This window comes from Trachurus trachurus (assembly GCF_905171665.1).
Source record: "Trachurus trachurus genome assembly, chromosome: 20".
Lineage (NCBI taxonomy): Eukaryota > Metazoa > Chordata > Actinopteri > Carangiformes > Carangidae > Trachurus > Trachurus trachurus.
In genome coordinates, this window is record NC_139911.1 from 22,653,106 (window position 1) to 22,675,970 (window position 22,865).

General features: G+C 43.4%; 1 protein-coding gene across 1 annotated transcript in view; it reads right to left on the minus strand.

The window, feature by feature from the left end:
• Window positions 1–22,865, minus strand: part of dnah5l (dynein, axonemal, heavy chain 5 like) — a gene marked incomplete at its 5' end in the record, with an annotated part of 91,336 nt that overhangs the window by 61,819 nt on the left and 6,652 nt on the right. The window contains 26 exons of the mRNA XM_083995324.1: window positions 72–234; window positions 319–455; window positions 531–649; window positions 1,938–2,087; window positions 3,434–3,688; window positions 3,816–3,896; window positions 4,497–4,593; window positions 6,640–6,743; window positions 6,844–6,936; window positions 8,072–8,247; window positions 8,527–8,650; window positions 9,584–9,671; window positions 9,834–10,038; window positions 11,323–11,474; window positions 13,175–13,314; window positions 13,467–13,622; window positions 13,970–14,059; window positions 14,816–14,989; window positions 15,279–15,374; window positions 17,052–17,147; window positions 17,255–17,360; window positions 18,076–18,195; window positions 19,174–19,355; window positions 19,904–20,002; window positions 20,088–20,181; window positions 21,936–22,101. Of these exons, the coding sequence (XP_083851450.1) occupies window positions 72–234; window positions 319–455; window positions 531–649; window positions 1,938–2,087; window positions 3,434–3,688; window positions 3,816–3,896; window positions 4,497–4,593; window positions 6,640–6,743; window positions 6,844–6,936; window positions 8,072–8,247; window positions 8,527–8,650; window positions 9,584–9,671; window positions 9,834–10,038; window positions 11,323–11,474; window positions 13,175–13,314; window positions 13,467–13,622; window positions 13,970–14,059; window positions 14,816–14,989; window positions 15,279–15,374; window positions 17,052–17,147; window positions 17,255–17,360; window positions 18,076–18,195; window positions 19,174–19,355; window positions 19,904–20,002; window positions 20,088–20,181; window positions 21,936–22,101 (3,463 nt within the window). The remainder of the gene's footprint in view (window positions 1–71; window positions 235–318; window positions 456–530; window positions 650–1,937; window positions 2,088–3,433; window positions 3,689–3,815; window positions 3,897–4,496; window positions 4,594–6,639; window positions 6,744–6,843; window positions 6,937–8,071; window positions 8,248–8,526; window positions 8,651–9,583; window positions 9,672–9,833; window positions 10,039–11,322; window positions 11,475–13,174; window positions 13,315–13,466; window positions 13,623–13,969; window positions 14,060–14,815; window positions 14,990–15,278; window positions 15,375–17,051; window positions 17,148–17,254; window positions 17,361–18,075; window positions 18,196–19,173; window positions 19,356–19,903; window positions 20,003–20,087; window positions 20,182–21,935; window positions 22,102–22,865) is intronic.

Below are 22,865 nucleotides of genomic sequence, written 5' to 3' on the forward strand. Positions count from 1 at the left end.
GCTCTTGCTGCTCTCTTTCTGCAGGCGACATGCGCAGTAGAACGTCAGTGATGTAGTCCTCTATACTGCACCTGTTCTGGAAGTCCTGCAGCTCAGTGTTGACCTTCTCAATGTTGAGGTCAGACCACAGGATGTCGTAGTAGCTGGTGACGCTGTCGATGACTGAATTATACAGACTGTAAAGTTTGGACAGCAGAGAGAGCTCCCGCTTGATTCTCTGAAGCTCTGGATACTCTGCGGGGAAAGAGCAGGGCTGGTTATGAAGGAAGTGAGAGGAGAAGAAGCAGGGAGGAGCAGAGGGAGGTCAGACAGTCTCACCTTTCACATGGAGTCCAAACAGCTCCTCTCCTCCAGAGTAGGTGATGTATTTCCTCCACAGCTGATCAAACTCAGCCTGGAAACTCTGCAGCCGCTCGCTGGCTTCGGCTGGAGCCACGCCCTCCACCCCTGGACCTCTACACACACACACACACAGAGTTTTTACTTTTCCGTGCACACACATTATCACTGTTTGTGCTTGATCCGTGTACCTGTGGTTGTACTCGGTGCAGAAGCTCTGGACCTGGTCCTGGAAGCTCTCCACAGCAGACAGCAGGTCTGCCTTCATGCTGGGTTGAATCTTCACCAGAGTGTTCTGGTTCTGCACCACCTGAAACACCACACACACACAAATGTAGGCCTACCACTGCACTTGTCCAATCCCTGCTTAACCTTTGTCTTGTGTCAGCTTTCTGCTGCCATCTATTGTGTTAGGGTCGGTTTTGACCCAAGTCTTAAGGTACATTGTGTAGGAATTACTCCCATCTAGCGTTGTGGTTGTATATCACAAGCAACTCAATCGTATTTTTCATGCTGCATTCACCTGAAATTGGGCAGACGGCAGACGGACAACAGCCGCTGCACGTAACGGCATCAACAAGCCTCTATGTAAACAAGTGGTCCGTCAGCACGAGGCAAAACAATACACGTGACAATATGTTGTCATGGTGATGTCGTATTGTTTACCTGACCCACGTTTTACCAGCTTTCTCTGGACTTCTGTGACTAAAATGACACCTGGTTTGTTACCGACGGCCGTCTGCCCGACTGCAGGTGAATGCAGCATCAGTGTAACGCTCCATTCCTCCTCACTGCGTTACCATGGTGACTTTTCACAGACGCCACCTCCACCTGAGCCGACAGCTCCGGTGTCTCCGCTGAGTTTCCGTGGTTTCCTACCGTCACGCTGCCACTGAACGTAAAAACATGGAGACACCACATGGCAGCCAGCACCGAGCTTACCCGCTCCATGTAGATATGAATGATATGAACGGCTCATTCAGAGCTGAAAGGAACACTTCAGTTTGTTGATTGATACTGATGAATGAAAAACTGACTTTTGAACAAAATAATTGATTTTTGTGAATAGATAACAGGAGAAGTTACACAATGTCCCTTTAAATCAGCTGTAAAATACACTAAAAACAATTGTTTTCATCCAATTTGTTTTTCATCTCTTGGTTACATCGTTAGGCTTCCTTATCCATGATGATGATCCAGATTACTCCTTGACTTCAATGTAACCTTCATCTTGTGTTAGCTTTTTGCTACCATGTCTTGTGTTAAGGTCGGTTTTGTTTCTCATCTCTTGGTTACATTGTTAGGTTTCCTTATCCATGAAAAGCTTTAACTCTCATTATTGTTCTTATTGTTATAACCGGGTCGAAACCGACCCTAAAAACACAAATGTCATCATTTTGACCAGAGCATTTTAAAATTTTTGTGGAGAAAAAAAAAGCCTTATTTTGTTTAAATAGAGGTTTCTGACAAAGTCAAAAAGCGTTGATGCAATAAACAAATGTATGTGGTACTTTAAAAACCTAAAATCGGTCAGTGGCGACTGTAACACAAGAGGAAGGTTAATAGAGTCCTTTCTCCAACCTTTCCCTAAGACTCACCAGAGCGTTGAGGTTGCTCCAGGCGTACGTCAGGCCGTCCACACGCTCTGCGTTCCCGCTGTTGAAGAGCAGCTCATGTTTGTTGAGCAGAGCGAAGGATTCCTCCACCGGACCAATCGTGGCGTCGATACGGACCTCAGCCTCCCGCACCTCAAACAGTCATGAATGGATTATCATCATTTAGAGAAGGAGTGCTGATGGGATCATTAAATCACAGCATAAATGAAAAGTTGTCATTAGAGTGGTACGTCCAGAAACATCTTCATGATGCTATATGCTAAGGCACATCATGATCTCTTAACATCTGTAGTGAGATGCTGCAGATGTTTTATCAGTCTGTGGTGGTAAGTGTTTTATTTTAATAAAGTCATTCGTATTCGTATTCGTATCATCAGTGATGTTACCTGGGTTCATCGAGTCTTTTGAACATCATACACCCTCACCTAGGCCAGATGACCCAGCAGAGTCTGATCAGACCAGGCCTGTGCCACAGTTATATCAGTGTCACTGGCCAGAGCCACAGCTGGGACTCCTCTGATATCTCTGCCGTTTATTAACTGTTTCACTGATATTTCAGAACCCTCACTCCCATACATTTATATGAAATCTATGAAACACACCTAGACACACACACTTAACTCTATGTGACAACATTTAGGAGATTTAAGTTCTATGCTTGAGTCTCATGCTGCGTTCCAGGCAGGCTTTTGAACCCGTAAGTTACGACTTCAAGTCACGACTTTGTAGCGTGGCAGGCAACCCGTAACTCGTGCTTTTCCAACCTGTTACCCGTGAAAGTGCACTATAACCACAGTTGAACTTGTAACTTCCGACCCGTGAACTTGTACCAGATCGAACTGGTATGAGTTCACAGGTCAGAAAAACACGAGTTACGGGTTGCCTGGAACGCTACAAAGTGGTAAGTCGTGACTTGAAGTCGTAACTTACGGGTTCAAAAGCCTGCCTGGAATTAGTCTGAGCTTCACTCAATAAAGACTTAGCAGGTAAAATCACCATGGCAACCTCTGAGGGCTGGCTGACACACAGCTGTTTCAAATGAGATCATTAGGAACATTTCGGCTGTCTGTAGTGTTTAACGCTTACTTTACTGTAGGCCTACAGCAGACACACAGTCACACACAGATTGAGAGATGATCATGCATCTGTCTTATTAACTCTGTACAATTTGTGACTGTTGATCTGAAGGTTGTGGGTTTGATTCCCATGTTAACAGACACTGTTAACTGGCACTGTAAACATTTTCTAGTTCTAATAGTCAATTATCATTATCAAACAATGAATGAATCAACGTGTGAATGAGTAAAAAAGTTAAGCACTTTATATATTGACTGAGGAGTGAATTAATGAATGAAAAGAGAAAATCAATTAATTATAACGTGTGTACGTGAGTAAAGGATGAGCAAATGAATGAATGATGAGACTAATGATCAAACACAGCGGACTGAGCCCAGGCAGCCAATCACACGCCGGCTGACCTCTCTGAGCGCCCCCATGGCTCCTCGGACATCCTCCAGGTCTGTGATTGGACGCTGCAGACGCTTGGTCAGCCCGTCCACGAACGACAAGATGTCTTCCATGTCGGCCGATGCCCGGTCGTGCAGCGCGGCGCCGAAGGCTCGTTTCCAGAGCCGACACTCCTGACTGAGAGCCAGCTTCAGCTCGTCAGTGTGGAAGAAGACCGAACTCACTGTATAGAAGGCTGGCAGCTCTGAGATCTGCTCCTCCAGCCTCTGCAGGGACAACACACACAGGGGGGGAGACAAGAGATCAGCTACACAGGTTCAGGCTGAGCGGAAGAAAGTGAGGCAGAATAATTAGATTATTGGAACCCTGATCCTCAGTAACAGCTGGACTCACAGAGTAGAAGGAGATCTGAGAGCTGAACTCGGTCTGTGAGGGGTTGGACTGCAGTAAGGCCTGGACCTGCTCCTCTGGGTCCTGAACACATCATCAGGCTGTTAGTCTAACTTAAAGGGATAGTTCAACTCATTATCTACTCATCCTCATGTCGACTAAGGGCTGGGAGAAGTTTCAGAGTCCTCCGTGGCTTCTCTGAGTTACAGGGGGTCTCTGCGTAGCAGTGCATGTCCATATAACGGTTGCAAATGGATACCAACTGTCTTCGTAACAAAGAGACACACCAAAAAACATCCAAATACCTCCATGCTGCTCGTATGTAATGTCCGTCTTGTATTGAAGCCCCGAAATGCGAAATTGTCCCGAAAAAAATTAAATGAGTCTATATTTCAAGCTTGTTTGTAGCGGAAGCTCCTCTTCCCAGTTCGTCCAAATTTGACGAACCGGGAAGAGGACTGTTACTGTTACGAAGACAGTTGGTATCCATTTGCAACCGTTATATGGACATGCACTGCTACGCCGAGACCCCCTGTAACTCAGAGAAGCCACGGAGGACTCTGAAACTTCTCCCAGCCCTTAGTCAACATGGGTGAGTAGATAATGAGTGAAATTTCAATTTTGGGTGAATTATCCCTTTAACAAAAACAACAATAACCTTACACACAAACACAACACACATACCTGGTTCCACAGAGTGGAAAAGTGAGAGAGCTCATTGAGAGTGTCTGCAGCTGGAGCTCTCAGACTTGACACGATGGAGCTGAGCTGGATCACCAACCTGCTCCAAACAACACAGCAGGTGACTCAAGACTCCATGTGGATGGAAGGTTCAGTGACAGGTGTAATGATGAAGCAGGCTGACTTTGTATCCAACACTTCCTTCTGTGATTTAAACTGCCTGGCTATGGGTGTGTACTTTTATTGGCAATGAGCTAGTGTGTGCTTATGTGTGTGAGGCTAAGACTTTGGTGCTTTCTGGTTTGTTGCAACTGCCAACCTGTCACTCATAGAAGCCACACCCTCAATTCTTCATAACGTTAAGCCTTAAAGGGATAGTTCAACATTTTGGCAAATTGCCCCATTGCCATAATCCCTATTAGTCTACTTGCCAGCCCATAGGGCCCCATTGTGAACCCGGAAATGTTGAGTACCCTAAAGTTTTATGTTAGTAATAGATAGTATGGGTCCCCAGTATTCAGAAACTGCCGGATGCTAATTTATATATATTGGGCAATTAGCACAATTTACATAATTAGCATAAATTTGCATATTTTGCCTATATGGGCAATATTTCAACAAAATTGACTTGGCTGATCTGGGCAATATTGGAGTGGTTTTAGGGGTTATTGATGATGCTGAATCCATTTCTGACATTTTCAAATTTCAAAATGGCTGTCTAAACCGGTAGTGACCAGATTTAAACCGCCAGTGGGCCGATTTTGATGGATTTCAATCTGGTCCCTTTCGGTTTAGACAGCCATTTTGAATTTTGAAAATGTCAGAAATGGATTCAGCATCATCAATAACCCCTAAAACCACTCCAATATTGCCCAGATCAGCCAAGTCAATTTTGTTGAAATATTGCCCATATAGGCAAAATATGCAAATTTATGCTAATTATGTCAATTGTGCTAATTGCCCAATATATATAAATTAGCATCCGGCAGTTTCTGAATACTGGGGACCCATACTAAATATTTCTAACATAAAACTTTGGGGTACTCAACATTTCCGGGTACTCATTGTTGGCAAGTAGACTATATACGTAGTCATAGCAGTAGGTTTGTTACCTTTATTTGTCAGTGCAAGCTATTTTTAGAACGGCGGAGCAGAGCCGCGAGCTGCTCAGAGCTACGCTACGGAGGCTAATGGGATTTCTTGGTTTCCCTCATCAAACTCATCAAATACACAATCCAACAACTCCAAAACGCTCTGGTGGACAAGTTGTGACCTGCACATTCACCACGCTATGAGATAATAATGGAACGTTACCAGACAGAGTTGTTTTCGAGGCAAATGCAGAGACTGCTTGCCGAAATACTGCCCCCGGCGGGAACGCGCATCAGTGGTTTTGCATGAATTGACCTCGAAAACAACTCTGTCTCTGCGCCACCGTTCTAAAAATAGCTCTCACCAATTAAAGGTAACAAACCTAGGGATTATGGCAATGGGCCAATTTGCCAAAAATGTTGAACTATCCCTTTAACTGAATGCAAACAGGTGAGTTATGTAAAGAACCGTTATGAAGGAGAAAATTAGCTGCAGACCCCAAAACTGTTCTGTACCAGGCTGTAAACATGTTATAAAAGTGGAATTTCTAACATGGGGTCTATGGGGACTGGCTCATGCGATGACACTTTTAATGCTGCGTTCAAGACAACACAGAAGTTACCGAGAAGTCGGAACTTCAACTCAGAAATTTCCGACTTCCGACATCATAGCGTTCACACTATAGGTTAACTTGGAGGAGAAAAAACATGGATGCCCGAAAGAAGTTTGGCATATTGTGGCTGATCGCTGAACATAAAAAATATATGCAGCAGCAATTTATGCTTATTTTGGAAGCAGATGAAGATGCATGAAAACATTGACAAATAACTTGTTACCATTAACAATGAGGGCTGCCATGTTGCTGTCACTGGCTGAAGTCGCTCTGAGATGATACCAGGATTTTCTACCTTGATTTCCGAGTTTGACGCAGTTCAATTCATTTTTCAAAACTTGGGGCAAGTTGCAAGTTGTCCTGAACGCAGCATACGTCTCGGCTGACACGTATGTTGATTTTATCAGTTCTATAAAAACATCAGATAGTGTTTGGACTGACTTGGTGATGTCTTTATGTTCTGCCAACTGTCTGTCCAGAGGTTTCAGCACCGGCGGCTTCACCAGGACATCGTCTCCTGCGTCTCGGACTGCTGCCTGCTCCACCTGCAGGAGAGAGACAGAGAGTGAGAGAGAGAGAGATGCTGGCATGTGATTGGCTGTCTGCTGCAAACACAACCCGAGTGAGACATGGTCATGAGTGTACCTGCTGCTGTCTGTACTGCATGTGAGAGTAAGTCCACAGAGGGATGTCTCTGGTCACGGACAGCACAACGCTCACAAGCTTATTAACTGTGGCCTGAAACACACACACACAGATGTCATTAAAGGGGACATACATGTATTATGGAAATATCACTTTAAAGGGAGTTAAAGGCTCTTTATCATATATCTGGGTGTTTGTCTTCCCTTCTGGTCCCCAAAATATGAGAATTGACAAAAAAAAAAACTGTAATGTGCAGGCTTCCTAGATTGAAATCCAGGTAACACTTTACAATAAGGGTCTCTAAATTAACGTTAGTTAGTACATTATTAAGCATTAAAGCAGAAGTAAGCGATCCGGTCGTTTTGGCTAATGCTGCGTTCCAGGCAGGCTTTTGAAACCGTAAGTTACAGCTTCAAGTAACGACTTATGACTTTGTAGCGTTCCAGGCAACCCACAACTTGCGTTTCTCCGACCTGTTTTACCTGTGAAAGTCACTATAACGGCCACTCGTAACTTCCGATCCGTGAACTCGCACCAGATCGAACTGGTACAACTTAAAAGGTCAGAAAAACACGAGTTACGGGCTGCCTTGAACGCACCATAACTTCTTGTCAGCCGACGGAGTTAGCAGCCCCCGCCCTCGTCATGGATCTATTGGTCCTCGTCCCTACGTCACCACATTCAGGCCCATCCCTTGGCTGCACACACAGCCCTTCATGCCGTTCTCTCTCCTCATTGGATAAAAATTGTAGGATACAAGAAAAGTTTTCTCCTCGGCTCAGAGCAGAGCAGAGTGACTGAGAGACCCGTGTTTCGGTCCAAACAGTAAGTGATTGCTGTCGGAAGATATAACTATTTAAGACTTATATTAACACAAAAATAACGCTTACTTCTGCTTTAATATATAAACTATTGTGTTAATTAATGCTGAGTAATGCATATATAATGATAACTAATTACATTATTCAACTTTTATTTTTACTTAATAATTATTAACTAACTTTGAGTAGGAAACATTAATCAACTGCTTACTAATAGGCTAGATTACGGTAATTAATGTGATTCCTAATCCTAAATAATACATAATAATGATTGTTAATATATCTGTAAACAGTTAATTATTGCTTAATAATGTACTAACTAACGTTAATTAAGGGACCCTTATTGTAAAGTGTTACCGAAATCCATGTGGTTTTACGAGCTGTTCCCTCAGTTGTCTGTGAAGCACCTGAATGTCGTCCAGACTGGGTCTGAGGACGATGTTGGGGATGGACAGCTGGATGGAGGCTTTAAAGAGAGGAGGAGGAGCTGATTGGCTGTTGCTGGAGGAGGAGGTGGAGGAGGAAGGCTGGTACTTGACAACATGAAGTCTCCTCCTCAGAGCATCCAGAGAGGATTTGGTGGCTGGGAAGAAAATGGAACCGGGACTTTTATCTGTCTATCGTGTGCACTTAAACAAAAACAAAACTGTGTGAATAAAGTGAGTTGAAGAGATGAAGAATGAGATGGATTGTGGGTTTTTTTCTATGAAGCTCCTTTGAAACTGAGAGAAAATTATTCTTAATGTCTGACTTATTTCTACTGTTCTGGAAGAAAAGACAGAGAGGATGGAGGGAAAGTCAATCAAACTAAAGGCAGGAAGGAAAGAAGGGCAGAGGAGACATGGAAGGAAAGAGGACTGACCTTTGACCAGGGCTTCAGTGTTCCGATGACAGAGCTGACCAATCAGGTTGTAGAAACGACAAGGAAGACAAGACTGACAGCGGGTCTTCTGTTTGGAGTCTGGGTGGAGACACTGGAGAGACTCCTGAGGAGGAGGAGGAGGAGGAGGAGGAGGAGGAGGAGGAGGAGGAGGAGGAGAGAAGATGATCTTTATTCTTTTTGTGTAATTTCCTTGTACATTTTCATTTATTTCTATCATCTATATATTTCTGATTGCTCATATATTTTGTTTTCTTTAGTATGATATTATATTTTATTGTTAATTATAGGTGGAGGCGCCAGATAAGCTCCTTGAGTTTACGCCTCTTCCAGCACTTTAAGTTGTTAAATTGTTACTTTAACTGTGCAAATAAATAAATACATAAATAAATAAAAGAAACAAGGGTAGGAAATGAGGAGAGGAAAGGAGACAACCACAGAGGAAAAACTCAGAAATGGATAATAATCAATTTAAAGCAGAAGTAAGTGATATATTTGTGTTAATATAAGTCTTAAATAGTTATATCTTCCGACAGCAATCACTTACATAGAGTGTTTGGACCGAAACACGGGTCTGTCAGTCACTCTGCTCTGCTCTGAGCCGAGGAGAAAACTTTCCTTGTATCCTACAAGTTTTATCCAATGAGGAGAGAGAACGGTATGCAGGGCTGTGTGTGCAGCCAAGGGATGCGCATGAATGTGGTGACGTAGGGACGAGGACTGTTATGGTGCGTTCAAGGCAGCCCGTAACTCGTGTTTTTCCGACCTGTGAAGTCATACCAGTTCGATCTGGTACGAGTTCACGGGTCAGAAGTTACGAGAGGCCGTTATAGTGACTTTCACAGGTAAAACAGGTCGGAAAAACACGAGTGGGTTGCCTGGAACGCTACAAAGTAGTAAGTTGTGACTTGAAGCTGTAATTTACGGTTTCAAAAGCCTGCCTGGAACACAGCATTAGCCAAAACGACCGGATCGCTTACTTCTGCTTTAAGGAGGACACAATACTCTTTGATTGTGTGTGTGTGTGTGTGTGTGTTACCTCCATATTAACAGTCTCTGTTGGCTTCATCTTCCTCTGCAACTCCTCAATCAACTCAAACACATATTTCTCCACCTGCTGACTCTGCCTACACACACACACACACACACACACACACACACACACACACACACACACACACACACACACACACACACACACACACACACACACACACACACACACCATAGTGTTTAATAGCCAGGTGACCTTGCTGCTGTGACAGTGTTAGATAAATCATGAGTGTTACCAGTTGAGTGTGGCGGCAGCAGCGTGGACGGAGGCGTCGGTCTGCAGCAGCAGCTCCTCGGGGGGGACGGGGTCTTCAGGCAGGACCAGCAGGCAGCAGGAGGACACGGCCCCGAGCAGCCGGCCGATGCGACAGTCCAGCAGATCTGTGGCCACTCTGGACACCTGGTCCAGTTCTTTCAGAGCCACATACACACTGTCTATGACTGAGATACAGGAGCTCTGTTACCATCACATGTTTCTTCACCTTTCAAAGTGCTCATGTTTACTGATACAGTGGCATGCAAAAGTTTGGGCACCCCTTGTCCAAATGTCTGCTAATGTGAACAGTTCAGAAACTGGAAGATGTAATGATCTCCAAAAGACATGAAGTTAAAGGTACATTGTGTAAGAATTACTCCCATCTAGCGTTGCGGTTGTATATCACAAGCAACTCAATGGTATTTTTCATGCTGCATTCACCTGAAATTGGGCAGACGGCAGACGGACGAGACATAACGGCATAAACAAGCCTCTATGTAAACAAGTGGTCCGTCAGCACGAGGCAAAACAATACACGTGACAATATGTTGTCATGGCAATGTGGTATTGTTTACCTGACCCACGTTTTACCGGCTTTCTCTGGACTTCTGTGACTAAAATGACATCTGGTTTGTTAGCGACGGCCGTCTGCCCGACTGCAGGTGAATGCAGCATCAGTGTAACGCTCCATTCCTCCTCACTGCGTTACCGCGGTGACTTTTCACAGACGCCACCTCCACCTGAGCCGACAGCTCCGGTGTCTCCGCTGAGTTTCCGTGGTTTCCTACCGTCACGCTGCCACTGAACGTAAAAACATGGAGACACCACATGGCAGCAGCACCGAGCTTACCCGCTCCATGGAGATATGAATGATATGAACGGCTAATTCAGAGCTGAAAGGAACACTTCAGTTTGTTGATGGGGGGGATTACTGATTAATGAAAAACAGACTTTTGAACAAAATAATCGATTTTCGTGAATAGATAACAGGAGAAGTTACACAATGTCCCTTTAAACATAAAACAATCTTTTTCAATATTTTAATCATTATTTTAGTTTTTTTTTAGTTTTTTTTTTTTTTTTACAGTTTTAGAGTGAAAAAGGGAAACAAAGCAGCAGCCTGCAAAAGAATGGGAAACCCAGGAGACTTGAGCTCTCAGAGAACTTTCTCCAAGGAATCAGACAAGATATTTACTATTTACACACTGTGATGGTTTCCAAAGGGGGGGCTACTAACTACTAAATATGCGGGGGGCCCAAACCTTTGTTTGTTTCCTTTTCTGTCAGTTTGAAAATATAAAAGATGTAAATAAAAATTAAAAATCTTATCATTTAAAATGTAAAGGGAACGTGTCATCTGTAACTTCATGCCTTTAGGAGATCATTTCATCTTCCACCTGCTGAACTGTTCACATTAACAGACATTTTGACGCAGGGTCACTGTATTGGTTTAGTCTGCTCCTGCTTACATCCGTCAGTGTTGAGTGCGGTCCAGGACAGTGTGGTGAGTCCGGGGGAGAGCGCTGCCTCCACCTGGCTGATGAAGGGCTGCATCAGAGGGAGGAGGAGAGGCGGTATCCTGGCGACCACACAGCTGTAGTCCCGGAGCAGCTCCAGCAGCCTGCAGCACAGAGGAGAAGACGTTAAACCATGTTAGAGCTTAGTGAAGACCAGTGTTGGGCATGTTACTTTTAAAAAGTCATTATTAACAGTTACTAGTTACTTTCCCCAAAAGTAAAAAAAAAAAAAAACTTTCCCCAAAAGTAACTGAGTTAGTAACTGAATTACTACATTTTAAAAGTAACAGGAAAAGTAAGTATTGTGTTACTTTTTATAAAATGCTCAAATATGTCAAATTATTGGCCCTCCTAACCTCCCGTTTATCTAGAACTAACCAACTCACTCGCGGATTCGTGGAGGAATACTGAGTGAGTTGGTTAGTTTGGCCTTTTTCCAAGTAGTTGATGGATTGAAATAAAATATGTAGGCCTGTAGAACGTACACTTTAACGCGTGTGTTATTTTGTGACGGGACTTCTTGAGTCAAGTAAAACAGTGTATTTTATTGTCAGTAATGGCGTTATAACGGGGGAAACATTACTGAAAAAAGCACTGTTATCTTATAATGCCGTTATTCCCACCACTGGTGAAGAGTATGTACAACCAATATAAATCCAGTTAATCAAGGAGCACAGGAACAAGAACATAACACCTCACAGGAACCACAACAATGCTTCACATTTTTATTTATATAAATGACACTGATTGAAATGCATTGTGAGATGGTTTGGATGTGAAGTGGTCCCTCAAATTGGGGAGGTGGAGGCTGCATCACAGCTGTAGTATCCCAGAATGCATTGTAAAAGGTAAAGAAAGAAGAACTCCTGAAATTCATTTTCCACTCCATTTCACTTGTTGATGTTTTGAGTTTAGATCATTTAGGTTTAAAGGGATAGTTCAACATTTTTGAAAATTGGCCCATCGCCATGATCCCCCTAGTAATAGCAGTAGGTTCGTTACCTTTAATTGTTGGTCCAAGCTGCTTTTAGATCGGGGGAGAAGAATACCGAGCGGCGCAGCTACACTACGGAGGCTAATGGAATTTCTTGGTTTTGCTCATCAAACTCAGCAAATACACAACCAAAAAACTCAAAAACGCTGTGGTGGACAAGTTGTGACCTGCACATTTACCACGCTATGAGATAATAGCGGAAAGTTAAGAGAAGTGAAGCAAATACTCGGAACTACTTTCTTCAGTGAACCACTGGTCGGAGGGACACAGTGTGCGCACCTCAGCCAGTGCCGTAGTATACGGACGTATCTGCAGTAAACAGGCGCTTTTGAAATCACTCCGCCGAGCAGCCGTCTAGAGTGTAAAGTCCGACTTTGCCTCTAAAACAACTCCATCTCGCAACTTTCCGCTATTATCTCATAGCGTGGTGAATGTGCAGGTCACAACTTGTCCACCACAGCGTTTTTGAGTTTTTTGGTTGTGTATTTGCTGAGTTTGATGAGCAAAACCAAGAAATTCCATTAGCCTCCGTAGTGTAGCTGCGCCGCTCGGTATTCTTCTCCCCCGATCTAAAAGCAGCTTGGACCAGCAATTAAAGGTAACGAACCTACTGCTATTACTAGGGGGATCATGGCGATGGGCCAATTTTCAAAAATGTTGAACTATCCCTTTAACATGAAAAAATGTGACAAAATTAAAACAATCTGAAGAGTTAGTTTTGTAAGTTAATTTTTTTTCTGTGACATTTGTCATGGATAATAAACCATTATTATCTATTTCTTAATGAAACAGGTGTTACAAGTGTCTCACCGGCTGTGTAGGGATTTGAGCTGGGCCTCTCTGGTGGCCATCTTCACGATGACTCCTGGTACAGTCACTCCCAGTTTGGTCATCCACCTGGTCTCCTGCAGGACCTCCAGGACTACAGGGTCCAGGTTCACAAAGATCTCCTGGGAAACAAAACCACAACAGGAGGAGTTTAAAACGCTGGAGGACGTGTTGTTGGTGCGAGGTCGGCCTGCTTCGTCCTCACACCTGTCCCACAAACACTGAGCTCGTCCTCACGTCCACTCTGGGTCTTGAGTGGTCAGTCATACTGTACCTTGCTGTTTTCATGTCTGACCAGCAGGGCGGCGCTCAGACAGCGCGGGGCGCTCTCTGCAGCCTGACTCCACCCACGCAGGTGCAGCGCCTCGTACTGCAGGAAGACCACCGCCATCTTGTTGTAGGTCTGGATCACCTTGGTCAGCTCCGGTCCCTGTGAGGGAGACAGGAGGCGGGGCCAGTGAGGTCACACTCAAATCAAATCAAATCAAATCAACTTTATTTGTCTCGCAAGGGAAATTTGTCTTGGGCAAGTAGCGCCGTAAGAAACAACTGCCTTGTACATACAATACACACCAGAATGTACAACAGTAACGATGGCAAACATACACCAAGAAAAGAGAAAGAAAGAAAGTGCGGTGAGTGCAATAAATAGGTTAAAATACTTATAAATCAAAGTTCAGATAAAAACATACTAAAAACAAAAAAAAACAAGGGATGTGGATTTAAAGCTTCCACACCGAGGTCGCACTGATCCGTGACACTGATGTGAGACTGTACCTTGAGGACATCAAGCTTCTTCTTCAGCATCAACATGGGGGCTTCGATCTTCCTGTAGAGCTGACGACACCACAGGACCCTACCTGCCACCTGGAGGAGGGGGGGGGGGCAGGGAGGAGTCACACAGACAAGTGATGGCACTTTGCCAATGGGAGGGCTTAGCATGAGCAAGCGAGTGAGTGCTGCAAACTAGGATCTGAATGCTGGATGTCACGGTCCCCCCCCCCCATTTTAGAACGGGGGGGGGGGGGGGGGGGGGGGGGGGGGGGACCGTGACATCCAGCATTCTTTAATTTACATTTTTTGGCCACTTATTAAGTAATTGATTGAATGTCTAAAAATAGCCTAGAAATAATGGCCAATTTCATTGTAATGTCGATAACGAAATAACGATTAATTGCGTAGAAATAGGCCAGAAATAAAGATTCTGGCCTTTCCCAAAAAACTCAAAGCATTGAAAATCATGTGTAATCTTGATGAAAAACATGACATTACTTTGAAATTGACCGTTACTAAAGGGTTACCAAGAATCAGTCTGCATTGATAACTGCAGAATCCTTTTTAAAAAGCCAAACATTTGGTTTTTCTTTCCTATCTTACATGGACAGTTAGTTGATCAAAACGAGAGAACTGAACATGTCATAAAAACAGTTTTTTATGATGGACAGTATGAGACAGGAAACCAGGGGAGAGAGAGACGGGGATGACATGCAGCAAATGGGTGCAAGTCTGATTTAAACCTGGGCCTTGACCTATGTCTATGTGGGCATAGGTCAAGGCCCAGTTCTCTTGTATATATAAGTTCAGTCAATAATGAAAACAGCTGCAGTCCTGAGGTGTTTGTACCGGCGGCAGGTTGCGTCCGATGGGCGGTCGCTCCCTCTGTCTCTGGTAGGTCTTCCTCAGCAGCTCCAGCTCTCGGCCGTAGCGCTGCAGCAGCAGCAGGTAGTGCTGCTTCAGGTCCAGACTAGCTGCTGGACCCGACTCAAACACCACCAGCAGCTCCAGCATCCGCTCCGTCTGAAACATAAAACACTCTTCAGCACTCAGAACAAGGAAAGCTTTGTTTTTACACAATGTCAAAGTCAGCTTAATTGTCAATTGTACAACATGTTTTGTTTTTTTAAACAATCCACAAATCTAGAATATATACATATATAAATAGGGGCATATAAAACTAAACTAGTAGTAGCCTACAAATAAAAGTAGAAGGCACAGTAGCAGCAGCACAATTGCAAATGAATAACAGTGGTGTTTTTTTGGACTGGTTAAAGTGTACTGAAGTGTGGAGAGCTGGAGTCAGACTCACTGTGAGAGACTGATTGAACCAGAAGTCCAGCAGAGACTGAAGAGACTGTAACACACCCTGGACCTGGAGCTGGAAGTCTGCATAGTCACTGTCAAACTAACACACACACACACACACAGAAAACAGTTAAAATTAGTAACGTTTTCATGCTATCATTCTTCTATCCTATCCCATGACATCACCAAGCTCTGTTTGAATGATGTCACAGAGAGATCCCTTGAGGCTGGAGTTACACTGTGCCTTTACATTTCCATAAAATATCTTCACACTTCTATTATTCTGTTAATTTTTCATATTTAGGGTCCAGACAGCTAAGCTGCCTGTATTCCTAGGAATTCTTTCTTTCTTTCTTTCTTTCTTTCTTTCTTTCTTTCTTTCCTTCCTTCCTTCCTTCCTTCCTTCCTTCCTCCCTCCCTTCCTTCCTTCCTTCCTCCCTTCCTCCCTTCCTCCTTCCTTCCTTCCTTCTTCTTCTTCCTTTCTTCTTCTTCTTCTTCTTCTTCTTCTTCTTCTTCTGAGGAAATCATACTTCCCATGGACGAAAACTCACCAAACTTTACAGAAATGTCCAACCCCATGCCAAACTTGCTACAGAGCATCTTCAGACTGTCCTACACAAAACGTGAGCCTACAGTGCATCAAAATGTTTGAAGCACAACTGTAAACATGTCATGAAAAAACATTTTGGAATCATGGTAGATGATGTGTGGCAAATTTTAGAATTTTATCTCAAAAACTTTAGAATTCTGCTCTCATGGGAACAATTGCAGTCAATGCAAGAATGGCATATTTAAACATCAGTTATTCACTTATGGAGCAAATCAATCATTTTTAAAAACAAATTCACAACATCTCCATGCTGTCTAGATGCTAAATGTGTATTTTCAGATGAACATTATAATGTCAACTGTCTTGTCTTTCTATTCTCTTCCCAGACAAATAACCTAGTCCAGTTGCTTTTGACGTAAAGGTGCATTGTGTAAGAATTACTCCCATCTAGTGGTGCGGTTGTAGATCGCAAGCAACTCAATCGTATTTTTCATGCTGCATTCACGTGAAATCGGGCTTAAGGCAGACGGACAACAGCCGCTGCACGTAACGGCATAAACAAGCGTCTGTTTAAACAAGTGGCCCGTCAGGACGAAGCAAAACAATACACGTGACAATATGTTGTCATGGCGATGTGGTATTGTTTACCTGACCCACGGTTTACCAGCTTTCTCTGGACTTCTGTGACTAAAATGACATCTGGTTTGTTAGCGACGACCGTCTGCCCGACTGCAGGTGAATGCAGCATCAGTGTAACGCTCCATTCCTCCTCACTGCGTTACCGCGGTGACTTTTCACAGACGCCACCTACACCTGAGCCGACAGCTCCGGTGTCTCCGCTGAGTTTCCGTGGTTTCCTACCGTCACGCTGCCACTGAACGTAAAAACATGGAGACACCACATGGCAGCCAGCACCGAGCTTACCCGCTCCATGTAGATATGAATGATATGAACGGCTCATTCAGAGCTGAAAGGAACACTTCAGTTTGTTGATGGGGGGGATTACGGATTAATGAAAAACAGACTTTTGAACCAAATAATCGATTTTCGTGAATAGATAACAGAAGAAGTTACACAATGTCCCTTTAAACTCCTTTGAGATGTAATTTATGTTTTGTTTTATTTTTTTGTATCTGTGTTGGGACCCCCTCGAAAACGAGATGCTGCATCTCTAGGGGCTATCCTAAATACATTGAATACAGCATCCCATGTCGTGTATAAGGTCACCTCCAGCTTGCGGTGGTCCAGGATGTCGTAGGTCTTGGATTTGATCGTGGAGACGATGTTCAGGTAGCGGACATAGATCTTCTCCACACCCTCCACCTGAAACACAGTTCAGCTCAGTGTCAATCACTCTTCTTCACATGAGCTTCAGCATCCTCATCAAGAACCGGACCTGCGGAAGCTTCAGTGACAACTCATCATTTTACCTTCATGTTTTGCAGAGCAGCCAGGCTCTCCAGCGTGGACGCCACGTCAGAGATCTTCTCCAGACGCCTGCAGAAGGCATCAAACTTCCCGAAGATGTAGTTTTCACTGGGAGGGAACGACAACACAGAGACAGAGAAAAGTTAGTTTGAGGCAGGGGTGTTGATCCGATACCAGATTGGGGGGGACACAAAAGAGATTTTTTTTTTTTTGCCCATATGCAACTCATACCATGCCGCCATAAATCACAACTCCGCAGAGGCTCGGCATATCATTCAAAAAGTCCTGCACAGGGAATCCTTTATTGTGCTTACCTTTCTTGTTTATTCGTTCTAAACAGCCAACAGCCTTATCACTGCTATTATATTAGTAAATTATAATTTAAATGGTCTCGGACATGTAATGTCTACTCCCCAATTCTTCTCACCAATCTTCCTTTTCTCCCAGTGTATGGAACTTTATGCATGATTAATTGATATGGATGAATATCAAAATATGAAGCCCTAAGATTGAGGGGGTCGTTTTTTTAAAGCCTGCTGATGTCATCAGCGTCTGTGTAAGAAACTACCTGTTCATTTGCATCATAGTGGAAATATTTTTGTCAAACATTATTTGTTCCACCATTTCAATAATTTATTTTTTGATGTGAAGAATGTGAAGTCTGAAAATACATTTGTTAAATTTTGAATAGTTTGGGGTATTTTTATTGGGGGGGACAATTAATGCTTTTCAGAAATTGGGGGGTACATGTCCCCCCCCGTCCCCTGCACCCATGGTTTGAGGAGTTGTGAGAATGAAACCAGAAGAGGAGATGAGTGTTTACCTGAAGTCAAACTGTCTGTTCTCTGGACTCTCCCTCAGTTTGTCTCTGACGCTGTGGAAGCTCCTCTGGTACTCCACGTTCAGATGACAACACTCAGAGATACGCTGCAGCAGCACCGGTCTACACACACACACACGCACACACACACACTCAAGATTATATGCGGCCCATGAAGTTATCACAAGTGGGCTGGTTAGTCATTTTCCAAACAGTATAATTTCGATGAAAAGATGTAATTAAGGATGTAATTAACGTAAAACTAATGTTTTAAAACCAAATGATCTTTTAAAATCTAATTAAAAATATTGAATCTTTTTTTTTTAACCTTTGCTTCTCTCATATTGATGACGATCTCTGTGTTAAGCTAATGACAGAATAAAAGATATCATGTTGCACAGCACAGCATCATATTCTTGTTTCTAAATGACACCCATAGCAACAACTGGAGAATCAAAAGAGGTAGCTGGTTAGCAACAGGAAGAGCTGGAGGGAAACAGATGGAGTGATCTCATCAAACAGAAAAGATCTGACCTTCCCCTGCCTTAAATACAGAATATAATTAAATGTTCAATTGTTCTCATCAAAATAAACAGTGCTCTGATAACATTTTATGTAACATCTGTATTGTTGGAGAGTTGGAGTGTTGGATGTGGGATTTTAAGTTATTTTATTGTTTGTTATTACAGTATGATCCCGTCCAGTTGTAGTTTTATATTCTCTCATTTCATCTATTTTTTTCTATTTCACCTGACCTGTCCTGTCTTTTTTCTTTTCTTTTCTTTTACAATCCCATCTAATCTCACTCCTAACTGTCTACATTTAAAAAAAACAAAATCTGTTTTGAGGTTTCTGCACGTTTTGTTTTACAGTGTCAGGTCACTGCTAACATGCTGAGATGCATGAGATCCACACCAACGTGGCTTCTGTTAGTTTGGTCTGGTCTTTTTTGATTTAATTTTATATTCTCTAATCTCATTTGCTCTTGCTTGGTCGGATATCATGTCATTTTTTTCTTATCTAGTCTCTTTAGCCAGCTATTCCCCTCTAACAGTTCTAGGTCCAGGTCCAGGTCCAGTCCCACAGTCCAGTCCTCTGTACCTGCTGTGGTCCCAGATGCGGGTGACGCCCTGCGACAGGTAGCTCCTGCAGGTGGTGATCATCTGGTTGGTGACCTTGAGCAGCAGAGAGGTCATCCTCTCTGAGGTGTTGTAGAACTGGGAGACGGTGTGGATCATCCTGATTCTGGTCATCAGACTGGGAATGTGCTCCAGGATACTGGTCTGTCAGAGGGAGGAGGGAGGAGGTTAGATACACCACAGCAGCTCCAGCAGCCTCCATCACCTCAGGGACCAGAGACATCATATTCTGCCACATTCTTCTTCCTCTTGAAAACCTGCTGCTTCCATTACCCATAATGCACCTGTGCCTGACTGACTGCTCAGACAGTGTGGCTACATAGAAGAATTATATGGAAAATCTGTGCAAAACACTTATCTCTTACACAAATATGCATCATGAATAGAAGTACACTGTTTAATGTGCAGTTATTATATCTAAACATCTGAGTTTATGTAAAACAACACTGTAAAAATATATACATAGTTCTGCCGCACAAGTAAATCTTAATTACACTTTGTACATTTTTAAAAAAAAAGGAAAAAATGATTCTTTTGAATCTTGGGAATGTGTTTTTCCTGTTCCTTGATGTTCCAAAATTAATTCACATTTATTTATCTGCATCATCTCTTGTACTCATTTTTCATTGGTTCTCCCTGTGCTAGCTTTGTCTCTGGTTTCTTTACAAAGACACGAGCAGTTTATTTTTTACCGGAGTGCATTTCCCCAGCGGTCCAAAGAACTTGTCCAAGGTGTAGAGGTACTTCACGTTGTCTTTGGCCTCGTTAGCCACGACAGTGATGTCTCTGTCCTGATAGAAATCAATTCATCAATAATTAATTATGACATCAGCAACTTCATCTGAACTTTAACTAGTTCTTAGATCAGAAGCTGACCAGCTCTTTCCAGGTCCGCAGAGTCCGGGATTTGGCAACCTGCAGAACTCCCACAGTCCTTTTCACCTGAGGGTGCTTCACCTCCTCCATCAGACTGACACACACAGGAGATAGACAATGACACTGAATTAGATTGAATAGGGTTTAAGTAAACTTGACTACATCACACTGGATAAGATTAAATTAGTTTATAATGAACTGGATTAATTACACTTGATTAAAATACATTGCTTATTGCAGGTCTAAGCAATGTATTTTAAAGGGATAGTTCACCCAAAATTCAAATTTCACTCACTATCTACTCACCCTCATGTCGACTAAGAGCTGTGAGAATTCTCAGAGTCCTCCATGCCTTCTCGGAGTTACGGGGGGGTCCGCGCAGCAGTATTTGTCCATATAATGGCTGTGAATGGTGCTCACTTTTCTTCGTCCAAAAAGACACACCAAAAACCATCCAAATACCTCCATAGTGCTCGTCTGTAATGTCCCTCTTGTATTGAAGCCCCGACATGAGAAATTGTTCCGCCGGTCACAGGAAGAGCAGTGAACTGAGACACTGGGAGCTTCCGCTACAAACAAGCTTAACTCATTGAGTGCCGCGCTCCTTTCCAAAGTTTTAGTCAAGTGTACCGGCAATTTAGACCATTTTTGACTTTTTATGTAGAGCCACAGTGTATTCTATATTATTGCCACCAACACATACTGTGGCTCAATTGAAAGGTTTACCTTAATGCTTCAAGTGGCCACAAACCGTTTGTTTCTACGTGCCTCTGTTCCTGAGAAAAGTCAAGCTAAACATGGCTGGGTTTCACCAAAATCCCTCCTTTTTTTCTAGAAAAGGAGATAGAGCGTCTTTTATGAAAGGTGCTCTGTTTGTGTCTGTCGCTCTTCTGACACTCGCATTTCTGGATCAAAGGGCTCGTATAAGATAAATATATACAACAGTTGTTGTTCTATTCACAAAACCACCATCGGGGGCGGGGGGGGCGCCACTAAACAACAATAACACAGACGCACCGTGCTGTGTCACAGCTTCTCCCCGCGGAGCGTGAGGGTCAGTCGGCCACCGCGGCTCGGGAAGACCGGTCCCGCCGGTGGTCGCGGTCCTTCTGTGGTACGGGTCGGTGATGCCGGTCTGCTTTGGTCCAGAGACCATCAGATTTTACCGCGGGAGGACTTTGGGGAGGACACGGTGTTGCTCCAGATGAAGACCGGGCGGACTGTCGGCTGAGAGCTTCCTGGTTCAGCTCCGAGCAGCTCGAGCAGCTGGAGCAGCAGCGCGGGTGAGAGCAGAGCAGCTGCGCTGCAGCAGCTGCTGCATCTGCATGCAGAACTCGTTTGCAGAAGCCGAGTTATGATAAAAACTTCCAGATCATGAGCTGTCATGTGACTTTGATCGTCATCTATTTCAGTTCTCCTCGTCGTAGAGTCCCCAAATTTACATATAATGTGTATTAAAGTGTCTATTTTCATAATTTAAAAAAAAAGCAAAAAACGTAAAATTACGTTTTCGGCACTCAACGCATGGGAACGAAAAACGAGAAATTACGTGGTTGGCACTCAATGAGTTAAAATATAGACTTATTAAATTTTTTTCAGAACAATTTCTTCAATACAAGAGGGACATTACAGACGAGCACTATGGAGGTATTTGGATGTTTTTTGGTGTGTCTTTTTGGACGAAGAAAAGTGAGCTCCGTTCACAACTATTATATGGCAAATACTACTGCACGGAAATGCTCTGAAAATTCTCCCAGCCCTGAGTCGACATGAGGGTGAGTAGATAATGAGTGAAATTAGAATTTTGGGTGAACTATGCATTTAAACACAATAATAGCTGACGTCCACCTGTTCAAAGTGACCATGCGTCTCTTCCAGTGCTCCAGCTCAGCCGACGGCCCAACGTCATCGGCCTCTTTCCTCAGCTGCTCGCTCTCCGTCAGCGCCTGCTTGATCTGATTGGTCCACACAGACACCACACCCTCTAGATGCTCCACCAGCTCGCTGTTATTGGCTGAGAGCAAATACATAAAAATGATGTATTTCTACATAGAATATCATTAAAGAAGTCATCACCTGTTTTTTTACGTATCCAGTCCCCCTTGAATTGCTTTGAATCAATTCTTAAAACTTATTAGAAATTTCTTATTTAAAAAAAAATCAAACATAGAGCTTGTTCTGACACTTTTTCATACGGCAACTTTCTCTAGTGAGAGTAAGCACAAGGTTTTGACTGGTCCAGATGTTCATTGTATTAATATGCAATGAGGCGCGCATTGATTGGACGCAGGAAGGACAGAGCCGGAATGGTGGCTGACCAAGTACGCTACATGCAGGCATTGCTGTATTGGAAACTGCATACTAAGCTGCTCTCTGCCGTGTACCGTAACTATGTTATATAACTTAATAAAATAAAACAAAATTGAATCGGTTCATTGTAAAACATGTATTTATTGATGCAAATGTGGTGATTTCTGTTCGTACATGTAGGCTACAGAGATGCTGCTCTGTGTGAAGCTTCACTTTTCATTCAAACAAACTAATACGACTGCCACAATTGTTAGATTTCATCAATGAGACCAACATTTATCTCCTAAAAAGAATTTAACCAGCCGGTGGTAAACCTCTACAAACCTGCGGGTAAGTTAATTAGCGATAGTTCCCTCCCCCGGCATGACGACGTAGTTTGGCTGGTTAACATGCTCGGCAGACAGATTGCTGAGGAGCAAACTTCTAAACAGCTGTTATTTGGATAAAACCGCACATTGGGGATCTAAA